Source organism: Penicillium waksmanii, assembly GCF_028829765.1.
Source record: "Penicillium waksmanii strain IBT 27052 chromosome Unknown utg000005l:1.0-5232799.0:1.0-5237142.0, whole genome shotgun sequence".
Lineage (NCBI taxonomy): Eukaryota > Fungi > Ascomycota > Eurotiomycetes > Eurotiales > Aspergillaceae > Penicillium > Penicillium waksmanii.
The window spans coordinates 1,376,715-1,397,523 of NW_026643252.1; the positions used below are offsets into that span (position 1 = coordinate 1,376,715).

Below are 20,809 nucleotides of genomic sequence, written 5' to 3' on the forward strand. Positions count from 1 at the left end.
AACTGTCCTTAGAAACAAGCCACAAAACTATCGGAAACCAGTAGAAGCCATCCCTAGCTAATTAAGAAGATGCCACCGAAGCAGGAGAACACCTAATACACAACATGAGATGCAACATCGAAAAATAGGGCCACTGGAATTCAATTATCGTTCAATAACCCTCCCATATAAGAAAGAGAGTATAAACGTAAAAAAGACACGGGGACTGCAATGATCGCAGGTGTAAAAGATATCTCTGAACAAGAACACAGTGCTGTGGTCCCACTTTACAGTCAGAGTAATAATGACAGGAGAAAGGAAACGTTGAATCACAGAGAAGAAAATGTGGAAGGAAATAGGGATAAGAAACATTAAGCAAGGGGAAAAGGAAAATGTATTCTAACAAAGGAAATGAACATGCTAGATATTAATCAAACACCTGGCGGATGAAGAAGAAATTTCGCTTCATGCACAGAATGGGGGGGAAGGAAAAGCAGGGTATCACATGGTTATCCAAACAACATCGCTGATCCTTTTCAGTCGAATAGGATGAAATATTGGAACAGGGTTGGATTGGAATTTGCCTTGCAGAATTCGAACAGTCTGAGGCATGGACTGTTGGTACCATTTGGTTGCAACGACTGCTCTCGGCGAGATCGGGTAAAAACGATTTTTCTTCTTTTTGTTCGAGGTCAAATCGGTGGAGGGATTCACCTGTCGTCACCACCAGCTCGAGACTTAGCGCGCCGTCGGAAAAAGTCCATCACCTTGCGGGCCGCACCTGAACTGCCGGAGTGGTGGGAAGAATCCCGCTCATACTCGTAAGCGTCAGCAAATTTGCGGTTGTTCTTTTGCAGAACGTTGGGCCCACGCCCGGACCGACCAGCTTGCATAGATGACCGGGGAAAGCTGTCGTAGGTGGCATTGTAGTCATCGTAATAGTTTGGCTTTGACGAATATGTGTAGTTGTTTCCATGGTACTGGTCATCGTTTTGGTAGACCTGCTCTGAAGAGATGGCTCCAAATGAATCCTGTGTTTGGTCAAACCGAGACCCAAGCTCCGCAAATTGTTGATCGATCTGTGACTCATAGCTCAGGGGGCCATTGTCTGGGGGATTCTCATGCACCTCGTCTGATGGTCCCTCACTGACGATGCCCATAGCATCCTGGGTTCCATAGCTTGTCGCACGAGGTCGGGTTGGGGATGGGCCAGTAGCTGGGCCAGTAGCTGGGCGCTGGGGGCCGCGGGGGTCAACAGGCCGGGAGGTCTGTGGTGCTTCCTCGGGGGGTTTGAGCCCGCCCAAAGCCTCGGATGGAAAAAGACTGGGGGAGAAGAGAAAAGCGACGAGGACGGCCCTCACCACCAGCTTCACTGGCTTTCCTGTTGTGACCGTACTGCATAGATCGTCGAGAATCCATGGAAACACGAGAATCCTCTCGGGGAAGAGTCTCTTTCATGCTGGTGGGAGGGTAGCGTTTGTTTTGCCGAGAACGAGCGGCAGTGCTTTGTGAGTTGCGACCACTCATAATAGAACCGGTGCGCCCGAAAAGCTTTTCGCCAAGGCTAGAAACGGTGCTCGAACGCTTGTGGCCCTTGGGAGGCTCTTGCCGGGGCGTGGGATTGAAAGTTGAAGGAAGTTGCTGAGTACTAGGGCGGCCGATGGAGGTAGTCGATGCCTGTGCAGGGTTCTGACCAAGTGCGAATTGGCGGCTCTTTGGCTGTGCTAGACGGCCCTCGGTGTTAGTTGCGGTGACTGTAGGGGCCACTGGCTGCCCATATGAGCCTCGTGAAGGCAGACGACCAGTATTGAAGGAGGCCATGGAACCACCTGTTGTCGGCCTTGCGTTTGAGGTTGCTATGGCGGTCGTATGGGTTCCTGTGATAGCCACGTTGTCCGAAGTGGAGCGAGGAAAATGTCCTGGCAAAGGCTTGTCGTAATTGACAGGGGGGCTTCTCCTTGCCTTTGATGGGGACTGGCTCAACCGATTTCTCGGGTACTGGAGGACCCTGCTCTTCTTTCTGGACAGAACCGCGAGGGCGTGACTCGGTATCTGCAGGGTATTCTCCTCGTACAGTCTGGGACTGCGGAGCGACATATTCGACTTGAACTGTTCTGCGCTTTGCATCGCGGGATGTCTTCGATTTCTCGCTTGGCGATTCTTGTGAAATGTCTCCGGCGTGGTGATTAAGTCCACCGACAGCTGGTACGGGACTTTGGTGTGTCTTCGGTGGCTCGCGGACCGATGCGCTTCGTGCCAGAGTGGGCGCTTCCGGTTGAGACTCGGCTGGGACAGTTGTGTTGGCGATGTCTGCAACATTCGTGGTGCTGCTAGTAATGTGAGAGACGATGTGTGAATACTCGTTCAGCCAGCTGTGACGAGCCACTTCGAAGAGATCTGCACGTTTACGAGGATCAGGGACCAGTATGCGCCTAAGGAGGTCACGGGCGTGTGGTGTAACATATTCGGGGAATGTAAGAGGTGTGGTGACAATGTATTTGTACAGAAGATTGATGTTATCTCCATCGGGATTCGCTGGGTCGTCATCGAAGGGGAGATAGCCAGCCAACATCGCATACTGAAGAGGCAGAAAATATTAGTTTCAAATGACGAAAAATAGAGTAATACCAGACACTGTTTAGAGGACATACCAGGATGACACCGCAACTCCACACGTCCACCTTGCGTCCAGTGTATAGCGAGTCACTCACGACCAGCTCCGGGGCGGCGTAGCAAGGGCTACCACAGCTTGTTTGCATTAGGTCACCGCGTCGAACCCCAGTGGGACCGATCTTGTCCAGCCGCTTCCGCTTGACGTATTCTTTATTGGTGAGATTGTACTCAATCTCCTCCTCCAATGGATCATGCGGATCGAAAGTGTTTGCAAAGCCGAAATCAGTAATAATGATATTACGATTCCGATCCAATAACAAGTTCTCTAACTTGAGATCTCTATGCACGATGCCCTTTTTATGCAGATAGCCAACACCAGAAACTAGTTGTGCGAATAACCGACGCGCGGAGTTATCTTTGAGGTAGCGGTTGTTCAGGATGTAGTCGAAAAGTTCACCCCCCAGATGCATACTCCATAATAATACCGATATGACGGTCAGTTTCCACCATCTCGTGGAGGCGGACAATATTGGGGTGGGCGAGCTCGCGCAGAATCGAAATTTCTCGGTAGATTTTTGGCAGCCGACTCGGATTCGTTCCAAGGGTATCTCGGCGTATGAGCTTGATTGCGACTTGAATGCTCCCATCTCTCTTCCATCCCAGCTTGACTTTTCCAAATTCGCCCTCGCCGAGGGTTTGGCCTAGAATATAATGGCCGAAGGTCGTCTCTTTGCGCTTAACCGTGTTACCGTTGTTGCTATAGTCGTGGCGACTGCGGTGCCCAGTTCGAGTTCCCTCCTCAACGGGGTCATTAGGGTAGCTTGCAGCGACATCTCCAGGCGCAGCTGTCGGGGAAGCGCTCACTTCTCGCACCTGCTCTCTCTCCCGATCCACGACGGGGTCGCTGACCTGTATCGAGTTGATGACTGCACTTGACTCCTTCACTAGAGGTGCCCCATGTGCGTTCTCTGTGTCGGGTTTCATCTCTTGGGCGGAAACGGGGGCTGCTCTCGACCTGCCCGAGTCCCGCGTTGATTCTTCAAGAGGATCCGGGCGACGGGACCGGCTTTTGCCATTGCGGTCATCGCGCGATCGATCGCGATTTTCTTTGCGATCAGCCCGACTCTTACTTTGGCGAGAGCCTTTCTCTCCCGATGAACCATTGGGGCTGCGACGGCTGTGGTGCGTAGATGAGACCCTCGGGGGCGGGACCGGTGGTGAGCCTAGCATATCGGGGAAATTGTTGCGCGCATTCCTTTGTGCGGGTGAAGATGCCGTTTGAGATACTGGGGAGTCGTGGGCGGACAGTGGCAAGGCCGACTGGTGAGAAGTGCTCATAGCCGAAGAAGCTGATTGGGGCCGGCCTCAGAAATGGCTGCTAGGCAGATATCAGTAACCTTGATCGCATGTGCTTGTGCAATATGTTCGTTCACGGGATGGGTGAATGCGGGGAGAGTGTTTGCATAGCGGCCGCCGGCATACCTTCTGTTCGATGCGCAGAAAGCCCGGCGAGACTTTCTGGCTGTGTGACGGAATACGACACGCTCTATTGGGTCCTTGTCGACAGGGAGAGCCTGCAGCCAATTGCGATTAGCACAATTGACGCGCAGGAAACACCTGAGCCCTCCCGGGGGGGTGTTTGGCGAGAATCGAAAGGGAGAGGGTTGGGCGATCGGTCGCACTCACCGAGTGTCGACTTCAGCCTCACAAACTGCAAGTCAAACGCGATGGTTAGCTTAGGATCCCCGCTTTCGATTCTTATCGGCAATCGACAAAAGGATAAAACATGCGACTGAGGCAGGAATGGAGGGGAGAGGAGGGTGGGCACTGACAGAAGCTTCGATCGGAGGAATGGGGGGGAAAGGAATGCCACGCCTGGGGAGGTTGCGAACAAGAAAAAAACGCACGATAGGGCCCAAAGAATAGCCGGTAAACTCGATCACGGCTATTTACCGGCGGAACAACGCGTCGGCAAAGTAGAGAGACGAAGCAAAATGAAATGAAGAGGAAGATACCTGCACTGCAGGTCTGTAGAGTCCCCTCTTCCGACCCACGACCTGGGGGAGTCGCACGTTGTCCGAAAAACCGGGGGAGAGAAACGAACGCGGAATGAGTATGTCTCAGGCGCGATTGGGTTTTTTCGAAGCGATCAAGAGTTCAATTGTCGACGCTGAACATGGTCTAAGCCAGGGCTGAGGGGCGCGGACAGGGGGCGCGAGGGGAGCCAGAAGGCGAGAAACACTGGTCGGAGGGAAAAAGGGGGGTTCGAAGGTCAGAGATCCCCAAGAAGAAAACAAACAACAAAAGAAAGAGAAACAAAAGAGGCCTTCGAGACAGACCTCACGAAAGGATGAGGTGGATGAGAAAGGGGAGGGAGAGAGGGAGAGAGAGAGAGAGAGGGTAAGATACTCGTACGGGTTTGGTCGACGGAGTACCTCTACCCTTGGGTAGTGTCGTTTAGTCTGGGGGAACCAGCGGGTCTATCCAGCCTTCTACAATCCAGCTACATTTCGATTGATGGTATTGGGTATTAGGTATTGGGCATTAAGTATTTTGGTTTTCTATCTACAGTACTATACTATATTACCAGATGATTCTGTCGTCCTATACTTAACTTGAATACTCTGATGATAGGCTGCCGTGCTGGCTCCATCCAGCCGAGGATACTTAGTAGTGTAAGCCGCAAGAGAGATAGTACATAATTGACCCAAATTGGCGCGACTATTTTCTGCCCTGAGAATCCCCTTGCTGCACCTGTGATAGAACGAAACGGGTGCGAGGCCCGAGGGCTGATCCTCGCATGTGGAGAGCAAAGAGGAAGGTCGGACGGCCTGAGCAGGTATCTGAGGGTCTATGGAGTAGTCATAGCGCAAAGACCAAGTGAATGTCGAGACCCTCGTCATCAGAACGGCCACCATGCCCGTAAAGTAAGCTAGCAAAGGATAGGACGGCGTGAGCCCGTTTCAAAAGAAAAAGGGGAGAGGGGGTCGGCGCCGGTTGTTTCGCATCGAAAAGTGGGCACCTCGCTAGGACCGACGATCGTCATTAGGCCCCTAGAAGCGCGATCGACCTAGATTCGATATTATGTACTCCGTATCAAGTATCTATCGAGATCTCTCTGCATTATCCTGGGGCAGATCGGGCCCCGATAGCTTCTTGGTCCAGTTGGGAACGGGTGCGGAGATGAGTGTCCACGTAAATTGTGTGCCCGTGGCTGAGTGGTTAAGGTTGCGATATGGAGAGGTGGTCCTTGGGGCGGAAATTGCTCGTAGCAACAAAGCTGAGAGAGAAGCCTCCTCGAGTAAGCTTCAGCTTGGTTGTTTGTGTTGAGCTCGAGAACAAAAAGGGTCTCGCTTTCATTTCCTCTAGGGTTCACATAGTTCCAGCCACCACGGTCGGGGAGGTCAAGAGCTCTCTCCCCAGACATTCCATCAATTGGCTTCAAGCTATGCTCTCCTGCCAAGTCGAATCGTATCTTGCAGAAATCCACCGTTATCCATGGTTAAGAGCTGCATTGAATCCACGGATGCGCGTCGGATCGAGCAGATCCTGCGGTACTCCAGTTTCCAGCTGCAACCCCTCCGTTCTCCCCACGGGAACTCTTTAGACTGAATGACGACTTCGGCTGCTCCGTCGGGAGTATGAAAGATGGATATTTTAAAATTATTAAATCGCGGCTCGGACTGGTTCCTGACATGGGTATTTCGGGGTATCCGCACTGGCTTGTTGCGCTCCACTGAACTCCACTTAACGGCACCGCAGCGCTCCCGGTTGTCCTCCACGTCGGAATCGTAATCATAATCACAAAATCGAGACCGTCCAGAAGTCAGACGCCGTTCACACTTTTCCTTGAGATGTCGGTGTGGGGACCAGATCGATTGGTGTTTGGCGGTGTCCCTGCTGTTCTGTACTGATCAGCCTCATTGGTGTGAGTGGGCCGGCCAACTGTCAAGCGGATGATGCGCTGGCACGCTTGCCACCCCTGGAAGCCCTAAGATCTCATTGAATGGAGCGCACCCGGCGGCAACGAGGTGGGGGGGGGGATGAGGAAAAGACATGGGCGAAAGTCGGCGACAGAATGACGCACGGCCCTAAAGATCTGGCGGGGACGGGATTTGCAAGTGGCAGAGATTATCCCTGGGAATATCGCCGATGTTACGACTGTCCCACCCGACCGAAACTTTGATTCTTATCCAATGTCCGTTGACTCGGACAATTGGAGCATCTCTATGGTGCCTACAGAATACGTACTCGCAAGGCCAGCTAGCGTAGAACCTTCAGTCAAGAAACTTTGTCGCATTGACACACTAGAAAAGACTATCTATGTACAAAATCGGACCTCATCGAATCGCCCTGGGCCCAGAATCCAAATTCAAAACAAGACAAGGATGAGCTAAATGCCACTGACTCCTCGGACTCCGGGTTGAAGGAAGAGCAAGAATCAGATCTGCTTGGGCCATTTCACATTCATTTCACATTTCATGATATTTGGTATGGTATGGGTTTTCAATCCCAATCTGTCGATCCAGCAAAATGAACGAGCGCTTACCGCTTGGCCCCTGACATGGGCGTGCCGCCGAGCAATTGCGTCTCTGATGCATCGTATGCAGGTGGCGGGCCCGGTGATGGGCCCCGAGCAGCTGGGTCTCGCGCCCCCAAATTCGACGGTCCCGCCTGCGCGTCATGAGGCACCTGGCCACCATCGCCAGCTCCGACAACCACCTGCTGTCCATCACGCATACGCCCAACCACCATACCTTTTGCCACGGACTTGAGTAGTGCACGCCGACTGACACCCGTGGCATCAATGTATACCAATCCAACGTTCTTGATGCCACCTGTCAGGTTGGTTGCCACGGAGCCCGCCTCAGTGCCGTACTTATGACCGATCATCGTGCTGGCTGCCTGTGAGCTGGTAAGAAGCATATTCTTTGCCCCTTCCTGAATTCCATCGGCCAAGGTGGAGAACGCAATCATGGATTTGTTCAGCACTCCTGGCTTGTAATCAGGCGGTGGGTTGCTCTTATCAAATTTCTTCGGCCTCGCAGCATCCTTGCGCGCAAAAGATGCGCCCAAGTTCTGTGCAACCTTTTCCACTTGTCCAATTGTACGAGAGGAAATGTCCGCAGCACCGTTGGAAAAGGTGCCCACCTTGCGAACGCGGGCGTGAGTCGCTTCGGAGAACGTCACTGGCTTTTGATTGGGCTTCACCTTCTTGGTGAATGTGTCCGCGCCGCTCGTAAGGGCATTGGCCAAATACGTCGACCCCATGACAACCAAGCGCGATGCCGTAGCTGAGGTTTGCACGATTGTCGAATTTTGATACGCCGGGTGTCGGGACATCGCCAGGTATTCCTCGGAGACATTACTCACGCTGACACGATTGCCTTCTCCTTCGCCTGGAAGTTCAATTCCAACAGGGCCTATTAACAGAGAAAGCCGTTAGTCGCTGGTCAAGTACCAACATGATTGGAGTTCACTTACGTTTGGATCCGGGTTTGACGTCCGAGTCTTCAACCACATTGTATCCATCTCCTAGTTCGCCGACAACACTGCCGTCCTCTTCATCTACCAGTACAATCTTGCCATGCGCGTGATCACCTTTTTTGTCTCCGGTAGGTGAAGAAATATATCCTTCCCCTGGTGCAAAGTTGGCTGGATTGTATGCCGCGTAGCTATCGGACTTGCCGCCGGGGGTGGGAGGAGAACGATCGTGGAAGGCAGTGCACTGCGCAAGGATAGTTTCAAAGGTATCTATGTCATCCTGTGTGACATGGTTTGGGCCTTTTCCAATACCAGGAAACTGGATTCGAATGAAGGCGCCCACTTCAGGTGCCATGTCCCAGCGGGGAATCAGGTAGCTATCGGGCGGCTGGTGGAATATCTGTGTGGTGGCGGGTAGCGCAAGGTCGAGTTCGGGTGGAAGGTATAGGTGAAGATAGAAATCCTCCTCTGGTGTCTGTGTACCTGCACCTGCAGCATATGGTGGTGTAGGCGCGGATGCGGCCGTAGGAACCATGAGCAAAGAGAGCGTTTGCGGTCCAGACGGCGTCAATTCCTGCTCCTCGCCATCTTGGATATGGAATGCACGGATATTGTTGACACTGTAGAGTAGTCGGGGGTCGTGTGTCGTGCTCGACATCTTTGTTGATTTATTTTCTTGCACAAACAGAGAAATCGGAGCTTGTTCTAGTTGAGCCCACCTTCCTTATGGTTACCTTTAGGTACCCTAAACCTTGGAAGGTTGATGTGGGCGCTGATAGAGCACGGATAAGGGTATGACGTCGTGTGGAAGATTCGTGAAACAAAGCCACGAAGAGAGAAACCCGAAGAACTTTGGCAAAACAATACCTCAATCAGAAGACAATGTTGTATGAAGAGGAAAGAATATTCTCTTAGGCCCCGGCCAAGTGTTTAGGGAGGGGCACCTCTTATGAACCCGGTCTGGCGCTTAGATATTGCACCGCCACATTTCTCCGCGGTTGCACTGCCTCAACGCCACACCTTACGTCCCACAAGTGTGGCGTAACATGGTCATGATTGACTCAGACTCCAGGTCACTCGATCTGCAGCACTACAGATGATTTGACTAGGCAGAACTAATTCAAGACATTTTAGCAGCCCTACTCCTAGTAGAAAGATCTAGATATTACATAGCTTAGCTATCGATTTCGATTCTTGTCTCAATAGAGTTTTTCTCCGACGGTCGTACGACCATCGAAGTTGGTTCATCTTCTATATTTGGAAGCTGCGTGTCGATTCTTTGTATCTATAGTTTTTATATTCGACTGAGATTCCCGAGGAATACACAGTTGCCTATGAAGTAATACCATTATAGATCTTATACATATGTACTCCGTGCATGCAATTCTCTCATAAAAGCCATTGACCCGCATTTAAATATCTGACCAATGATAAGTGCGTATTCCAGTCTACAATGCCGAAATGCAAACTGTGCAAATTTCTCCGCCACCAGGTGCAGACTGCGAATTTTTGGAGAAATCAATGTACTTCTCAAGTACTGTTGCTGAAGTGATTCCGGATTTTCCCGCTGCACGATACGGCGCATGATTCACATTTACGTTCCTATTACGACCAGTCAATCACAATGCCCGGCATAGACTCAGTGGCAGATCAATTGCCCTCGGAGGTGGATGTCACCAAGCGCGCCGCTGACAACGGTGACTCCGGCGCTGAAAATACTGAACAGCCTCCTTCCAAGAAGGCACGTGTGGACATACCATCAGATAACAATGAGCAGGTGGCTGTCCCAGAACGTGATAGAGGCATCGCCCCCATAAAGGCTGAGTATGATACTTGCTCATGATGACTTCCTATGAAATTGGCAGGCTTACATTTACCTCACCATAGATACCGCATTTCCAAGACCAAGTTTGCGCCGGAGCCCACAAATACCGACGATGCTGCCGAGGCCGGCTCACACGCCGAACGAGACGATGAGAAGAAGGGAAAGAAGAAGAAGAAGCCCACCGGCCAGAACACGAACCGCAGTTTCGGTTCATCTAAAGACGAGAAGGGACTATGTGTTTCCGTGATGTTCAGCCCCGAATTCTCCCCCAAGGAGTGCGAGTATGGTGAGAAGTGCCGTTTTGAACATGACCTCCGACTCTATCTGAAGCAGTACAAGAGAGAGGATATCGCAACCTTTAAGGGAATTTGTCCTGTCTGGGACACTCGTGGAACATGCTCGGCTGGTTGGAAATGCCGTCTGGTCGGCACCCACTCAACTGAGAGGGAAGCAGAGGACGGACGGAAGGAATTGATCCTGCTGGAGGATGAGGAGCGCAAACAGAAGGCCCAGCCTAAGGTGCCATTCGCGAATGCCGAGGGCATGACCAACATCATTCCCGCAGCGGACAAAGTCGCTCTTGCGCGTAAGAAGGAGACAACTCCTCGTGCCAATCAGTACAACGAATGGCTCAATACAGCAGCACAGGAATTGGAGAAGAACATCCATGGCAAGAAAAAGAATGAGATCGTCGAAGCTGAGAATGCCGAGCAGACCAAGGATGAACTGGAAGACAATCGCGCTCTATATACCGAGCCTCCATTCATGCCGTCTGAGAAACGACGCATCTACTTTGGCCCTGAGACCCCTACATTGGCACCTTTGACCACACAAGGCAACATGCCTTTCCGACGACTCTGTACCGATCTGGGCGCCCAATTCACCTACTCTGAGATGGCCATGAGTATGCCACTTATCCAAGGCAACAAATCAGAGTGGACTTTGCTCAAGGCCCACGAGACAGAAATGCTCCCGCCCAGCGTTATCCCGGGAGACAATATCGTTCAAGGCTACGACAACTCCAAAGATTTTAAGTTCGGTGCTCAAATTACGGCCAACAAACCCTGGCAAGCGCTCAAAGCCACTGAAGTCCTTTCCAAATTCACCCCCCACCTGCGTGTGATTGATCTCAACTGCGGTTGTCCTATTGAACTCGTGTTCCGTGACGGTGCTGGGTCTGCCCTTCTGGATCACCACTCGAAATTGGAGAAAATGATTCGTGGTATGAATGCTGTTTCTCAGGAGATTCCTATCACCGTTAAAATCCGGATGGGAACCAGGGATAACTATCCTACTGCTCAAAAGCTCGTTGAGCGTATGGTTCTCGGTGGCCACGAATCTAATGTCCTAAATCTCGGTCCCCCCCGGTGCTGCCGCTATTACGCTGCACGGCCGAAGCAGACAACAGCGGTATACTCGCCAGGCGGACTGGGGTTATATTGCTGATACTGCGGCGCTTATTAAGCGACTGAACGAGACGAAGGATGATATCACCGACACTATTCGTGAGCCTGATGCGCGTTTCCAGCCGAACGGGGGTAAAACCTACTTCCTCGGAAACGGTGACTGCTTCTCGCATATCGACTATGATGACCACATCAACAATGGCGGTGTTGATTCAGTTATGGTTGCACGCGGTGCACTCATAAAGCCCTGGCTCTTCGAGGAGATTCAGTCTGGCCAGTACTTGGACAAGTCTGCATCGGAACGTCTGAGCTACATCGAGAAGTTTGCCAAGTACGGTCTCGAGGCATGGGGATCTGACGAGCACGGTGTCGGCACTACTCGCCGCTTCCTGCTAGAATGGCTCAGCTTTGCCTATCGCTACATTCCTATTGGATTATTGGAGCATCTTCCTCCCAGAATTAATCAGCGACCTCCTGCTTACCGTGGCCGTAATGAGTTGGAGACTTTGATGGCCAGCGATAACTACAAGGATTGGGTCAAGATCACGTAAGTTTGCCGTCTTTTGTTATTGTGAGACTTATTGAAAACGATTTGAACTAACTATTTCGACTTTAGTGAGATGTTCCTTGGTCCTGCTCACAAAGACTTCAAGTTTGAGCCCAAGCACAAATCCAATTCCTACGAAGCGGAAGGCTAGATGTCAATATCGAAAATATGCTACCTACTAGGCGGCACGTGTGCACCACACACAACCTTGCAAAATTACTCTGTTCAAAGCAATTTCACGAATATAACTTACTATATTTAAATATGACCTCTTAAGGATATAATCTCCGAAGGCTTCTTTGTACTAGATAACGTATTCATGCCAGGGAAATATATCTCTTCATCCAAGTGCCTGAAGTGGCCTAGGTAACTACTACTACTAGTATTATTCGCATCCGTCTCAAAGGAGGGATTTATCTCAAGTTTCAATTAGTACTCGATTCCACCAGAAAGCAGGCGCTACCTAGGTACTATGTAGAAATCAGCCTCGACGGTGTGAATGAATACTATAGTTAGTTACTAGTAGTACTAGTTGGTGCCTGAGGCAGCAACACAGTGGTGATTCCAGATAGAGGTCACGTGGACGCTATTTCATGACGTATTCCTTCAAGGCAGGAAACCTCCCCCCATTAAAACAACTTAAAACTTGGCCAGACACCAGGCTACTGTCCAATTCCTTCACACGCCTCGTTCTGACCACGTCTGTTACTACTTGTTTGCGAGAGTTTAATCTCTTGAACCTGTACCTCGGCCCACTTACCCTCACTGGAATTTGTTTACTCTCGAGCCAGCTGTCACCGAAGCTCTCCAACCGCACCCCACCCCCCTTTCGACCAACACGAATAATTTACGACACGGAGTGATTCACTAGGAAATTTCGCCAAAATGACTCTCTACTACAGCCTTGTATGTTCATTCAACAACCCCCACCTTTTCTCCCTCCTTGTTCCGATGACCGGTCGAGCCGGGGGCGGTTGCAGCCTGACTGGCAGTGGCTAGCTCCCACGATTCCGGCCGAGCAACGTGTCACAAATCTTTCTGTCTATTAGACTATGGACTGACAATATCATTGCGCGATATAGGTTTTCCTCCTTCTGGTGTTTGAGATGGCCGTTTTCCTGGCCCTCATCGTCCCTCTTCCGTTCACCATCAAGCGCAAGCTTTTCGCCTTCATCTCGGAGAGTCCTATCATTGCCAAGCTGCAATACGGCCTAAAGGTAGTGTTTCAGAACCTGGATATTATACGGGGCTGAACTAACATCATACAGATCACTTTTATCTTTATTCTGATCCTCTTCCTTGACAGTGTCAATCGTGTGTATCGGGTTCAGCAAGAGCTGGCTGCCTTCACTAAGGATGGTGCCGGTGTTGGGTAAGCTTCCTTCTCGTATGATCCGATAAATTAATCAAAACTAACCCACAACTGTTATCGCAGAGCTGCTCACCTGGGAACCGACCGAATGGAGGTGCAAGCACGCAAGTTCTACTCACAGCGAAACATGTACCTTTGCGGTTTCACTCTCTTCCTCTCCCTGATCTTGAACCGCACCTACATCATGATCCTCGAGGTTCTCCGTCTTGAGGACCGTGTCAAGATGCTCGAAGGCGACAAGAAGGCCGGTGGTAAGGACTCTGCTCGTGTTGCCGAGGCCGGCTCTGTCGGTGAGATTGGTGCCCTGAAGCAGGAGCTCGAGGCCAAGGACCGTGACATCGAGACTCTCAAGAAGCAATGCGAAGGCCTGACCCGCGAGTACCACAAGCTTGGTGATGAGGTTTCTGCCGAGAAGAGTGACAAGAACGTCAGAAAGGACCTGTAAAGGACCACCAATCACGTTCGGATGGCAACTTCACACTTCCATACCTTGATGTTGTCATATATCTTCATCATCGGCACCGAAGAGCCTTGAAGTTACCATCACTATCGACTGATACCGTGCACGATACTGGCTACACGTATTCGAGAACTGTTCATAGAATACCTCACATCCTACGTTTGTGGCCTCGAGATGAGTCTGAAGATCGAATTACCCCCGCCAAGATAGCTTGACCATCGCGCAATTACCTCCATTCTCATCAACAGCCATTTGTTTTTGGAACGAGCAATGACTTGGAGAGCTTCGAAAGCACTCCGTCTCATTCGCGAAGTTTCTTTTTTTTTTACAAACTATATCTTGCACTTGAAGATAGGTTCTAGGGTCATAAATCATCCTTTTATTTCACAATCATAAGTAGTCGTAAATTTACACATGTAACTGCCTTCCTCGGAGAATTTTATCAGTGAACCAGGTGCAAGGTCCAGCAAGGCCTCCTAAACAAGGAAAGTCCAGAAACTAGGATACACTAATTCTTCCTCGAAGATCCGGCGTACCTGCGCGAGCACAAATCGCTCCACCTTGCCAACATTCTTCAAGACTTGTTTCCCATCTTCCTTTCGGCCAATCTCACTATCGACTCGGATCTCCTGCAACAAGCCTCCTTGGCGTTTTTGGTCTCCAGACCGGGGCCGGCCATCATCACTAGGATTATGGCTTCCTTGCCCGGCCTCCTGCTCAGAACCGAGAAGAGCGTCTGCGTCTTCGGGCGAAAGGAAGCAGAAATGCACACGTTTTCGAATATATGCAATAACCGCAACCCCGTCAAAGGTGATGCCGGTGACATTGAGTTTCAGAGGAAGACCCGCGAAGCTGGGCATTGGATAGTCAAGCAGGATTTCGGCGGTCAGAGACATGCGAACGTCACCTGCATATCTAGCATGGCAAAGGATCTGGAAGTCTTCCGGTCGGCGCTCGCGCATCCGCGGTGGAAGCGGGGCGGAGGGATCGATGGCGGGTTCTATTGAGGGTTGGGGTATATCGGCGGGATCGGTACTATTCCTCGACCCACTGCTGCCGGTATGTCCTATAGAGGGGTGGGAAGGGTGTGTATTCGCGGTTGAAGGTCGTGAGGCGGAATTGGTCGTATCTAAGTCAGCGTCCATGCGGTGGTGTAGTTGTGTGGAAGGGCGTTGCAGGCGCGATCTGCCATGTGCCAGGCCCGAATCTGACCATCCACTCGCGAAAGACGTGCCACCTGCTACAGCTGCCAGGGGAGTTTGTGTTCCCGATAAACCGCCCAGTGACATGAGATGGTAACCGAGAGTCGATGTGCCTCCCGGGATACCTGGGGTACCTGCGCGAGGAAGGAAATGCGGGTTCAAGTGGTCACCCATAGGCAGCGGGGACCGAAGAGCAGAGGGTTGGTACCCCTCACCTGGGTATGGGTGGTGAGTGAAGTTTCCGGGGCTGTGTCCAAGCAGTTCATCTTCGTAGGGCGACTCGTGCAGCTCCGAATGTTGTCCTGACCATGGGTGGCCATGCTCGTCAAGGAGGTCCTCGGAGGTAGTTGAAGTATCGTCATCATCATCATCATCATCCTCCTCGTAAAAATCCGAAAATGGTTCGCAAAAGTCCTTTATCTCGAGATCCGGGGCAATTGTTCCAAATTCAAAGGCATGGACCTGCACGGAGCGAATAAAGCGCGGCAGAGCTACCTGCTGGAACTTGTCGTGCACGAATGAGCGGATGCGCTCTGCCAGAGCCTCTCCATCTGGGCCGGAGGTGGCAGTTGCCCAATCGACTTCGATGGACATCACATATGCGACGCGACAATCACGGGCCCATAAAACGCGAAAGACTGGCTCGGTGATAGTCACGGTCACGGGTGGGATTATTTGTCAAAGGGGATTCCAGTGGTTGGAAAGGTCGCCGACGCGCGATCCCATGGGACACGTGATATGGAGATAAGATCGGCGCTCAACCGGGGCCATCCCACTTATGGAACTGGGACGCATTGGACTGGACTTGAAGATCGCTCTGATTGTTCCTGTGGAGATTTCCAGCCAAGATCATTCACAGAAGGATTGCAGCATCATTGCCCACCATGATTCTTGCTCGAGGACTTGGTCTGATCTCCATGACAAATGACTTCCACCATCCAATTCTGGCATACCACTCCCGATTATAGTGATCGCTCGGCCATGGGCGCTAGTGTTGATCTACCGAATCACACAGGGACGCGCAATTCTGGCCCCCAAAAGTCAAGGAAATTGCGAGTGATATGTATCTCAAATACCTAGCCACCAGGCCCCTCGAATCGCCCAATGCGGCGCCTGGATTTCAGATCCCCTTGCCATAAATTATCCAACCCACCTAGACTCTTACCACAATGTCGCCTCGCGTCGAGCTATGGTCCCCGAGGGAGCCCGGCACCAATCCATGACCCCCCATCATTGCGGTATCCCCACTCCCTTCATCTAAGTAGGGGTCCAGAAACCGTGGCTCTGAGACAAGAGTGTGATCAACATGCATAGAGGCACTGCTGATGGGGTAGCATGAATGAACCAAGGCTTGGTACTCTGTGTTGAAACAGTACATGGCGTGCGAACTTGCCTCAATATACACGTATGCTCCGTGGATTAGTGCGCAGTCAAACCCCACCCCCATGCCCATACTAATAGTGGCAGTGCTTAATACCTTATGGAATGCACACGGAAGGCAATCTCGAGAGAAAAGCCTGGCTAGTAGCTGGTGATTTACTTCTAACGCCACAATCAGATGATACGAACCACCTGCGGGGTCTACCCTAGGGTAATGCAGCCCATAAGGATCTGTTCGCGGATGAGAACCTATCGCTGGCACTGGTGACCATACTCCGCGGTTATCAAACCCGGGTAATTCGTTGATTCAAGGGTCCCTAGTATGCTGGTGGCCCAGGGAAAGAACCAATGACCAAGTAGTTCCCCTCCACACAACCTTTCTTTTCCTCCCTTTGCGGTGCTTTGGCGGGCTTGCAAAGCTGTGCATTTTCCTGATTGAGACATCGCAAGGCTCGCGTTCTTGCTGGTCGGAGATATCCGTACTTATCATTTCATCACCACACTCGACTAATTCGCATACTCTCGTCTAACGTCCCTAAGAGAGTATCGGGTTCTATCCATCGTCTTTTGAGAGAACCGCGCACCGCCAATCTCTTAGGCGCAGATGCGGAGCTACTCGATTACCGAAACCCAAAATGATGTTGTCCGCTCGGCTTTGGTCTGTTGCCCTCGATGTTCGGGGCGATGGCAGATCATCACCGGTGCTGGCAGCCAAACCTGCATGGGAAAGATTCCAACACGCACAACAGAATGTCAATCATTATTTCGTCGCTGATACGTGTTGGTTTTGTACTTGAACACGAGCTTCAAGATGTATAGGCTTGGCTTGGCTTGCGGGCCACATTGTCGAGAGTATGGGCATCTTCCAATGTCTAGTCCTTCACCTAGCACCTCTTCCCCGCCAGAGATTTAAGATCCTTTCTCGTTGACAATAATAGCGCTAACCATTATTCGCGTAATTGTGGACAGGTCTTGCGGGGCGGCAAATCCCAGTTTGTTGTAATTTCCCCACCCAAAGCCATGATAAGCGTAAAGGATCTGAGTGCGCTTCTAGGGCCTTGGCTAGGTGCAATTCCAAATCAACTAGGTCCCCATGGAAGGGGTCCAGTGCGGATCCGCATAGACGTACTCGTCATCATGAGTGGCATTTATTGACTGCACTTTACCTCAAGTTAGTATAGTGTTAGCCAAATAATATTCAAGCACTGTCAGGATGATGTGTTCTTTGTATCACAGTAGTGGTAGCAAATGGTGAAATATCATGATATTCAAAACTTGGACGAAGATGGCAACAGCCATAGGTTCACAAAATTGGAAGACAAGGGTTTGGCAGATCCATGGATGAAATGAAAATAACAAGCTAATTCGAGAAGCAAATCTGACAGATCTCCGCGGCGCATGGGGAGAGCCAAGCCGCGGAGAAGGATTGAGAAAAGCATAGAATGAAAGAGCCCAGAAGGGAAAAAAGACCACGCCGAAATTTCAGCAACATGTGGACTATAGGACAAAATTGAACAGCACAGAAACAAAAATCTGTAGGACCGCCTCCGAATACATGCAGAAGAATAGAAATAAAAATATGTTCAATGTCGGCCTCTTTTTTTGTGTACGCGAGAGAATGGTGTTGTCTTGATGATCATACCGAGTCGACGTTGAGTGGTAATGTCCGAGAGGCTTCGGAATTCGTCTGATCATTTCGCTCACTAGGAATTGTCGTGTGAGCAAAAGCTTGTTCGGTCCAAGCCAGAAGCAGCGAATTACAACCCCACTAACCTTGTCAAAGCTTCTAGCCACCATGCTTAGAGCAGTTGTAGCCGTGTCGGCGGCGGAAGTGCTCCTTGATGCCGTGACACAACGGGGTGCCTTTTTTGGCACATGGTACCTCTCCTCCTTCTTTAAGGCAGCAGCCGCAGTCATAGAGAAAGATGTAGACCGAGCACATTCTTGTAATGAAGAGTGTCTCGTGTAATGGACTTAATTAAAAAGGCCAAAAAATGGGCTTGGGCGAGGGCACAGTCGTGGAGATGGATTTGTGCTATTTGATGGAGAAAAGAAGGAGAGCTTGAACCAGCTTTATAGAAAATCGTGCTGTTACCCGGGAAGCATGACTGCGCCGAGTTGCAGCACAGTCTGTACAAAGACATGCTGATGGTCCGAAGCGAATGGACCAGTCTTTGCACGGGTGCTGTAAGGAATGGAGTGTCAACGCCCTATGCACCTAATGGAATAGTCGTCACTCGCAGGGTATCTTCCCACCACATTGCAGGTTGTAAACAAGAGGCATGTGCCAAAAGTCCTTGGCCCGTACATCATTCTGCACCAACAAAAGACACTCTTTGGCGGTTAGGTGGGCCACCAGAAGGTGGAGGCCAGTGGGTTGCGCCTGGTGATCCTTCTGCGCACGCCAATGGCGAACACGGAGATTCCCTCGGCCATCGAACCGTTGATCGAATCGACCATCCCCATCCCCAAATAGAGTTTAGGTGTTGCATATTGCGCTTGACATCATTCCATATAAATCGTATTGCAGACACCAACAGGTCTTCCCCTCCGGCAAATTAGATCAAACCAACACAAGCCGTCAGGTACAGGTTGTAGCTCATATGACAAATGGGGCGAGTGATTCTTCAATCATTTATCTGTTCTAGGACAAGGCACCTGCCATAGTCCTCGTGGTGGGGGTGCACATTCGGGGGCCGGCACAGCAGAAGTCAAGGGCCGAGGCGGGGCCGGAGAGGCCATAATCTGATACCGGCTGCTCCTGTTGGCTTTTGGTAAGGTTTGTCAGATGACAGTGGGATATTTCGAGAGCTTGTAACTCTGTTTGACCCTTAGATGAACAGACATTTGAACCGAAAAGGAGAGAGAATTCAGCCCTCCGTAGTGCCATAGTACTACATACCATGATGCCGGGGAAGCCGAAGGTGGGCCACCAGCTCCCACAAAAAGAGACAATATCCGAGTTGTACGCCAAGAACAAAAGCCGACATGATGATCTCCATATTCTAGCCCCAAGGCTCAATTTTGCAGCCGGACCAAGTCTCGCTACGCTGCCGCAGTTGGTGATAGTTGGTGATAGCGGCATGGACCTGGCAGCGCTGCAAGGTGATGAGACATCCTAATCGCTATTCTTCGTTGGATGGGCACTCGGATAAGTTGGGCTATTACGAACGCAACTCCGAAGGTGAAATCCTGGCGATGGTCGTGCTGGTGGGCAGTGGCCATTAGTGTTGGATGTCTATGATCACATAAGGGCGGTACCCTAATAGGTGATATGCTTCTCAATCTATTGAGGGTCTGCATTCGGCCCGCTGAAGAAATTCCAAAAAAGATTTGCTCTCCTCCAATGAACCAAGCCCAGGGATTCCCTGACTGGCGGAGAGGAAGAAAAGGCTGTGCTTGGGGGCTCCCCGCTCATGATGGGGCAGTTCATGGTCTGAGGCTCTCTCAGCCGCCGCGGCCGGGAGATCGACTCCGAACAAGTAACACGCCGAGATTCTGGGCGCCAAAGAGAGCACAGGCTTAACTTTCAACCTCAGCCATTGGATTTGGCGCCGTTGGATTTTGAGCACAGCACCATTGCTGTGACAGTGATCTTGCGGATCCTCGGGAAAGAAGGAAAAGGATTCAAGTCTGCTTTTTGCTCGCAGTAACAGTCTACCACGTGATTATCTAATGCAACTGCGCCCTGGCACAGCTTGAATGTTTGTGGTTTGCAGAAGCAGCCAAGCCAAGGCCCTCGAGTTTCCAACTCATCTCCGTTACGCAGGGGTATATCATCAAAATCGTTGACTCAAGTCCAGACCTCACATGCGGGCAAAAACAATCTCCCCCACATTACGCAGCACCCACTCTCCCAAAATCGATCAGGGCCCTCGGTTAAAGAGGATATCGTTCGCGTCGTGAGAGATGAACATGATGTCATGGATGGTGCATGTTTCTACAAACGGCAATGAAGTGCACCCCTACGAGAAGAAGGAAGGAAAAGAGAAAACAAATCGGGGTCGATCAACCGTCACGATAGGGGGACTGACGCGGACGCAGTCGGGATGATCGGAGCAGAGACCAGCCACACATGAAACGAAACGATGGCGTGGTCCAGGCAGCACGCAGCCTGTGAAAATCCACGGCTTTCCCACGCTGGGGAAACGTCTTGGCCCCTCATCCTGGCTGCGGATCTCTTCTTGGGCTCTCTCTGGCTTTCTTTGGCCTTCGGTTGGCAACGGGGGTAGGATCGGCCTGCCTTCCCGGAAAGAATTGCGGAATTAGGCGGAGTTGGACCTTTGCTGACTTGTACACACACAGGTTTCCCGCATAGTAGTTACCTGCCAATATTATTATTTTTCCGGCGGAAGGGAACCTGGGAATGACAGTGAACCCAGACCCAGACCGACTCTCCTTTCAGAGACGACTGAATACCAAAGCCAAGAGAGAGGCGAAGTCGAAGAATTGGAAATCCAATAGTGAAGTCTTGGCTTTCAAGGGAGTGCTCCCCCTTTTTTTCACAGAGCAGAGCCAAGACATGTGAGTGTCGGTATGTT

General features: G+C 51.1%; 6 protein-coding genes across 6 annotated transcripts; 3 read left to right on the plus strand and 3 right to left on the minus strand.

Moving 5' to 3' along the window:
- Positions 1 to 689: 689 nt before the first annotated feature.
- Positions 690 to 3,930, minus strand: N7481_005427 (putative serine/threonine protein kinase (Kin4); the record flags this gene model as incomplete). The annotated part of the gene is made up of 5 exons (XM_057264646.1): positions 690 to 1,302; positions 1,376 to 1,808; positions 1,870 to 2,557; positions 2,631 to 3,007; positions 3,078 to 3,930. 5 exons carry the CDS (start codon positions 3,928 to 3,930, stop codon positions 690 to 692), a joined length of 2,964 nt encoding a protein of 987 aa, XP_057122366.1.
- Positions 3,931 to 7,137: 3,207 nt separating this feature from the next.
- N7481_005428 (senescence-associated domain-containing protein) lies at positions 7,138 to 8,734 on the minus strand (the record flags this gene model as incomplete). Its single annotated transcript, XM_057264647.1, has 2 exons — positions 7,138 to 8,015; positions 8,077 to 8,734. 2 exons carry the CDS (start codon positions 8,732 to 8,734, stop codon positions 7,138 to 7,140), a joined length of 1,536 nt encoding a protein of 511 aa, XP_057122367.1.
- Positions 8,735 to 9,700: 966 nt separating this feature from the next.
- dus3 (tRNA dihydrouridine synthase DUS3) lies at positions 9,701 to 12,005 on the plus strand (the record flags this gene model as incomplete). The annotated part of the gene is given in 4 exon segments (XM_057264648.1): positions 9,701 to 9,900; positions 9,964 to 11,311; positions 11,325 to 11,854; positions 11,924 to 12,005. 4 exon segments carry the CDS (start codon positions 9,701 to 9,703, stop codon positions 12,003 to 12,005), a joined length of 2,160 nt encoding a protein of 719 aa, XP_057122368.1.
- Positions 12,006 to 12,739: 734 nt separating this feature from the next.
- On the plus strand, positions 12,740 to 13,671 carry N7481_005430 (putative BAP31 domain protein; the record flags this gene model as incomplete). The annotated part of the gene is made up of 4 exons (XM_057264649.1): positions 12,740 to 12,760; positions 12,937 to 13,074; positions 13,123 to 13,226; positions 13,290 to 13,671. The coding sequence occupies 4 exons, from the start codon at positions 12,740 to 12,742 to the stop codon at positions 13,669 to 13,671; spliced, it is 645 nt and encodes a 214-aa protein (XP_057122369.1).
- A 491-nt stretch (positions 13,672 to 14,162) lies between these two features.
- On the minus strand, positions 14,163 to 15,482 carry mdm12 (ERMES complex subunit MDM12; the record flags this gene model as incomplete). Its single annotated transcript, XM_057264650.1, has 1 exon — positions 14,163 to 15,482. One exon carries the CDS (start codon positions 15,480 to 15,482, stop codon positions 14,163 to 14,165), a length of 1,320 nt encoding a protein of 439 aa, XP_057122370.1.
- A 3,692-nt stretch (positions 15,483 to 19,174) lies between these two features.
- On the plus strand, positions 19,175 to 19,390 carry N7481_005432 (uncharacterized protein; the record flags this gene model as incomplete). Its single annotated transcript, XM_057264651.1, has 1 exon — positions 19,175 to 19,390. One exon carries the CDS (start codon positions 19,175 to 19,177, stop codon positions 19,388 to 19,390), a length of 216 nt encoding a protein of 71 aa, XP_057122371.1.
- Between the last annotated feature and the right edge of the window lie 1,419 nt (positions 19,391 to 20,809).